At 40.3% G+C, this 6,730-nt stretch overlaps 1 protein-coding gene across 1 annotated transcript; it reads left to right on the top strand.

Annotated features, from left to right (window-relative positions):
- The first annotated feature begins 1,101 nt into the window (after window positions 1-1,101).
- SARC_11095 (hypothetical protein) lies at window positions 1,102-5,343 on the top strand. The gene is made up of 8 exons (XM_014294829.1): window positions 1,102-1,469; window positions 1,844-1,948; window positions 2,315-2,359; window positions 2,636-2,722; window positions 3,103-3,175; window positions 3,459-3,586; window positions 4,020-4,163; window positions 4,943-5,343. The coding sequence occupies exons 1-8, from the start codon at window positions 1,359-1,361 to the stop codon at window positions 4,991-4,993; spliced, it is 744 nt and encodes a 247-aa protein (XP_014150304.1). The 5' UTR covers window positions 1,102-1,358; the 3' UTR covers window positions 4,994-5,343.
- Window positions 5,344-6,730: the final 1,387 nt, after the last annotated feature.

The following is a 6,730-nucleotide window of genomic DNA, read 5'->3' as shown; positions in this document are numbered from 1 at the left end:
TTATATATACAAACAACATATCTATACACATACACACCACACACACACTTTATATATATATATATATATATATATATTACATACATATATGTATGGTACAGGACCTTGGATAGAAAAGAATCTATATCTGATGATAAATATGAACACGTGTTTATTCAATCTCCGTACTGTCAGACTATGCTCAAAACACGACGAACTTGTGAGAATACCCCCAGAAGTGTTTGAATCTCCAACTCCATGCGTTTTTAAAATAGCGCGCAAGACTATCTGACACTAGAAGGGTTTATCCAGGGCAATAATGATCACTTTATGTGCAACATGATGGTAGCTTAATGGCTTCTACTTGAGCTAAATACACTCACCATTTTGTAAGTAAATTATTTGGGTGACGCCAGGGAAATGCATTTATTATTATTACGTACATGTACATACACCTGTACACGTACACATACACAAACATGTATACGTACATGTACATGTATGCGAACATATATGCGTACATGTACAAGAATGTGTACATGTACATGTAGTACATGTACACGAGCTCATCAGCCTATGGTAAATAGTGCAGTTTGTTATATAAACAGAATTGTATGTGCGTGTGCGTGTTTATCGTTCAGTATGTAGTTGTGGATCGACTTTCCATTTGTGTCACTACTATTCCACGTGACTGTCTGGTTTCTAGTCTCTACTGTTACTACTGAGACCAAATACCAAAGGAGATTTGAAAAATAAAATAGATAGATCAAGCAATTGGATTGGCTCATAGTATAGCAACGGAAATTTCAAATACTCTCTTCCATCGAGTCCATGATTTCCATCGTATTTATATTTTGTTTAGACTGTTCTGCAGTCTGTGGCTCTGTGCAGAGCGCACTTCTTTCTGATTAGTCATTCAGTGGTCAGTCAGTCAGTACTGAGTCTACTGACTACACAGTAGTCAGTCAGTACTGAGTCTACTGACTACACAGTAGTCAGTCAGTACTGAGTCTAGTTACTGACTACAAAGTAGTCAGTCAGACCAGTACCTTCAGTCCTTCACCTACACCATCCCGCATCTGTGACTCTGTGACTCTGTGTACAATAATCTAGATAGTTACGCCAGATTTGACCCAATTAGATTGTGTTCTAAAAAAAAAATTACAGAGTGGAACAAAAAAGTCGAAGCAAAGTATTTCACCTTCCTACTTCCTAGTGATTCCTACATTAACCAATTCAATAAACTGCTTAGCGTCTGAGTTGCCTGTGTCATTATACTACTGCTGCCACTTTGCTTGTTCTGTATATTCAATCAAGCAGCTTCTGTTAGACGGTTAAAGTATAATTACACTAGCACATAGAAAGATCCTATAATAAATATGTTCCGAAAGCTACCAATCGCCGCACTCAGCGTGCTCGGTCTATCGCTTGTTAGCGCCGACTTAGACGTCACGTCCAGTGTAGCCGATTTCGATTCCGCTTCAGGAGTGGTAGGTGTACATCTATGCTAGTTTGTTTGTTTGGTACGTCGCTTACAAAGTCGCTTACAAAGGTTTTCAGGATATCTATTGCGATATGCGGATATTTATATATGTATGTATGGTGCATTTGTGTGAGCGATTGTGCCAATCCATGTACTTAATCCAAATGTCTTGGCGGATCTCATACAGGATTTGATGCGTTTTGGATTATACAAAAGTGTGCTGAATTGCTTTATTTACTATTCTTTTTGTGACTATAATGACAATCTATGTTTTTTTAGTATTCGCAAGTATCCACTATCTGAGTTACTCACATCTGTTTATCGTATGCATGTAGTTCACACTAACTGAGTTACTCACATCTGTATATCGTATGCATGTAGTTCACAATTGATATTGAAAGCACGGACGGAAGACACTCGATGGCGATGTACAATTTGGGAGGCAACAGAGTGAACACGCACACCGTGACTTTACAAACTGACGGGGTAAGTTTATGCATAGTTCCTTTTATGAATATAGCCTATCGTATTACTCACATTGATCGTCAATCTCTGGTCAGAAAGAAATCACTATCATTGACCACACAGTGTGGGGTTGCTTCCAGCATTGTTGTACGCTGCTGTATGCTGTAATGTGCTTCCAATTCATAAACCTATCCATCACGTGAGCTGTAGTTCAGTATTTATATTGCTTCAGGTATTAAACAACTATTTAATATAGCTTTCTCTCCTCTTGATTGAGGGCCATGATTGAAAGTTGTGATCCTTCATATTTGCACCGAATATCAGAAAACTCATAAACGATGCGCTTATCCTGATGCCGCTTATTTCTATCTACACACACACATACAGCCGTTTGAGCCCAAATTTTGCCATTTCAAGCCAATGAATTCAGAGGTGAGTATTGTAATATGATCGCAAGTTTAATTTAATTACTGATGTGAATTTTCATTCATGCATGAGGATTATTTGTAGTACGGACACGCTACGAAATATAAACACTCCACGAGTCTCATTTTGGTGACAAACTGTTATTCAGTATTGTGCGAGCGTCCGCGAAAGTGCTTAAGTGGTATTGCTTAGCAACACACATTAACACCTACTCAGTTAATTAACACATTAACACACACTGTGCTTGACTAACACAAACAATTACTCTGTGGTCTTCTCCAGCTATACATCCAATCCGGGGCCAAGATCGTCGATAGCGCAACCAAAAAAACCTACTACTGCAGCTACAATGGCTGGCTAGGCCACAACGTAAGTACAAGTGTGGTGTTCGGTCTATCGGTATATGAGCGCCCTTTTTTCTGTGTGCGTTGGGGATGTCTACGTCCACGCACCGTTTTGTGTTCTACATTTCCAACCCTGTGGTTTGGGTTTATAAACTTGTATGCTCATCTTCCAAGTGTGTATTATTTGAGACTGATTTGCACAGTCTATGACACAGCCGCAATCAGCTGTAGCTTATATCATTTGAAAGGGAATCCAATGATTTGGTGTGGCAGCTGCCCTTGCGCAATTGCACATAATCATTAATTAGGTCATACCAGATAAGCCATGGTTCGTCTCTAAAACCCTAAAAGTCATATTATTAAACGACATGCTTTGTCCAAACCAACCAATTTATCATATTATAGGCGGACGAGACCGTCACAATCTCCGTACTTCCAGCTGGCAAGGAGTATATCGTATCTGTCAACACAGCCGATGGTAAGTGTCCCCCGTGCGAGCATTTCTAGGTTGAAACTGAGTGTTGTGTGTGTCGTCACGCTAGTCAATGCATCTGTCATACGCTCTTGCATGGTTGGATAGGGAAAGTAAAGAAGAATGATAGTCATCCTTCCAGTTCCCACATTACCACATAATTACAGTCTATATAGTCTACATCTCCACAGTTTTATTGCGCAAGGATCTGGATACATACCGACGCAGCCGGTTTGTACTCAAATGGGCTCTGTTGAACACTGTATTTCTTTCATCTGTACACCCTCAGTGCCTAAGGCTGGGCGTACAGGTCGATTGAACATGCGTCTGCACGGATCTACCGCCAGCACAAGCACCGAGTCTTTCTTCATCAATGTCGGGGACAAGGATACTGAGCAGCTGTCCTTCTACTCCAGCGTATGTAAATTTGTTGAATATCGGTGGTTTGTTGTAAGCTCATTGGGTCTAGGAACACTTAAGATGAGCGTATCGGCGGGTGTGCGTGGTGTGATAATTGTATGTAAGGAATGTAGCCGTGGTGTGGTGATATTATTTCCGAAACCATATCCACGTGTAGCATAGTGATAGAATATAGAGGTGCAGCAGCTGTTAGCTATCGCTGTTGTAACCGCAAGAACTCACGTCTCACGGTACACAGAGTGTGTGCAGGGTACTCCATTTACAAACACTACATGCCAGTCGTAACGTTGAGTGTTTAAATGTTATCTCTATGTCGTTCTCTCTCAACAGCACAAGGGCAGCTAGCTCACATATCTCACATCGCCCTGACCACTCACAACCAACCAGCGCTCCTTGTGCACTAACTCCTAAAAACCCCACAACCCTACAGGATATTGGCAAGTTCCAGTCGTTATACATGTACCTGGATGGCGAGGATGCGCTGAAGATAGACACGCTTGACATCAAGAGTGAGGGAGTGGACAACCCCATATCATTCCAACACGACGACTGGCTCAACCCCAACTGCCCATACGTATGTGCCTGGCCATGGATGTGCGGTTGGTGTTTTAGGGTTTAGGGTCGTTACACTAATACTTTTGGGTGTTCTAGGGTTTAGTGTCGTTACGCTAATACTTTTGGGTGTATTCGCTGTGTCACTGAATGAAGTATGGTGTGTGTCGTGCTCCACTGCGAACTGTAAGCTACATGGTAGAAAGCATTGTCCATCGTGTGAGAGCGTTTGTATCGAATGAGATGTGTTGCGAGTTATTGAGTACCGAACATGTGGGATGTGTCTGCAAGCGCAAAGGGATTGTCGTTTGTAATGCACAGAAGTTTCCCATGAACTGTGGGACGCTCGCAATGCGATGTAGAACACTCTATAGCGATTGATGCCCTAAAACTCTAAAATCCCGCCCACTTATGCGAAGGTTACATATCTATTTGCCGTCAGGTTTCGAGTTGTCTCGTATGCCTGTGATACTTGCTGTCAACTGCCACACCTCGTCACAGGATCCGCAACCAGGGCACTATAGTTCAGGGGTTGCATGCGTATCTGGGTTTTAGAGGTGTTTCAGGGTTTAGATTGGCAACCCTCTCATAACCCCCATTCCCATACATACTGTCCTATCCCTATCCTGATCTAGATATGTATCACGTAGGCATCGCCATAGAGCTATACATAGCGCTTCCTATTTGCACAAATGTGTCGTTCAATTAGTCTTACCGCTGACTTCATACGTTTCAAATAGTCAGTCACTCACTGGCACTCATGTGTTCCCACTTCATCCGTCCACCATCCCACACTCTCAGATTGGTCACGGAGCCTCCATGAGTTTCATCGCACCCGACTACACAAACTAAGCAACGCAGTCGCCAAAACACTCCCAATTGGGTTTTGGGTTTTAGCTAAAACCCTAAACCCTGCGCGTGGGAACACACACTGTACATCGTCTGCCGGTCTCCACAACGTCACAGTGCCAGCAAGACACCCGCCTATGTAAATAAGGGATGCGTATACAACACAAGACAATATAACACACTTTCAAGCTCACGTTCCAATAAAATGAACTATTGAAATAAGGGATACGTCTACTACACAAGACAGTACAACACACATTCAAGCTCACGTTTCAATAAAATGAACCATGTAAATAAGGTATGTGTCTACGACACAAGACAAAATAACACACATTCAAGCTCACGTTCCAATAAAATAAACTAAGCAAATAAGGGATGCGACTACTACACAAGACAATATAACGCACATTCAAGCTCGCGTTTAAATAAAATAAACAATGGAACCAAGGGTTGCGTCTACCACACAAGACAATATAACGCATATTCAAGCTCACGTTTCAATAAAATGAACTATATATATAAAAGATACGTCTACTACGCCAGACAATATAACACACATTCAAGCTCACATTTCAAAAAAATGAACCATGCAAATAAGGGATGCGTCTACTACACAATACAGTATATCGCACATTCAAACTCACGTTCCAAAAAAATGAACTATTGAAATAAGGGATACGTCTACTACACAAGACAATTTAACACACATTCAAGCTCACGTTCTCATGTTCTAATATAATGAACAAGGCAAATGAGGGATGCGTCTGCTACACAAGAAAATATAACGCACATTCAAGCTCACGTTCTCACGTTCAAAAAGAAATGAACAATGGAAATAATGTATACGTCTACTACACAATACAATATAACGCATATTCAAGCTCAAGTTCTCACGTTCTAATAAAATGAACTATGGAAATAAGAAATGCGTCTACTACACAAGACAATACAACGCACATTCCAGCTCACGTTCTCACGTTCTAATAAAATGAACTATGCAAAAAAGGGATGCGTCTACTACACAAGACAATATAGGACACATTCAAGCTCACGTTTCAATAAAATAAACTATGTAAATAAGGTATGTGTCTATTACAAAAGACAATATAACACACATTCAAGGTCACGTTTCAATAAAATGAACTATGAAAATATGGATGCGTCTACTATAAAAGCAATATAACACACATTCAAGCTCACGTTTCAATAAAATGAACTATGTAAATAGGGGATGCGTCTACTAGACAAGACAATATAAAACACATTCAAGCTCACGTTCCAATAAAATAACCCATGTAAGTAAGGGATGCGTCTACTACGCCAGACAATATGTCATACATTCAAGCTCACGTTTCAATAAAATGAACTATGCAAATAGGAGATACGTCTACTACACAAAACAATATATCGCATATTCAAGCTCACGTTTCAATAAAATGAACTATGTAAATATGGGATGCGTCTACTACACAAGACAATATAACACATGTTCAAGCTCGAGTTCCAATAAAATGAACCATGCAAATAATTGATACGTCTACTACACAAAACAGCACAAAACACATTCAAGCTCACGTTCCAATAAAATGAACCATGTAAATAAGGGATGCGTCTACTACACAAGACAATATAACGCACATTCAATATCACGTTTCAATATAAAAAACTATGTAAATATAGAATACGTCTAATACACAAGACAATATAACGCATATTCAATATCACGTTCCAATAAAATAG

This window comes from Sphaeroforma arctica (genome assembly GCF_001186125.1).
Source record: "Sphaeroforma arctica JP610 unplaced genomic scaffold supercont1.1526, whole genome shotgun sequence".
Taxonomy (NCBI): Eukaryota; class Ichthyosporea; order Ichthyophonida; genus Sphaeroforma; species Sphaeroforma arctica.
Note: the sequence above shows the minus strand (reverse complement) of the source record. Positions and strands in the feature narration are given on the sequence as shown.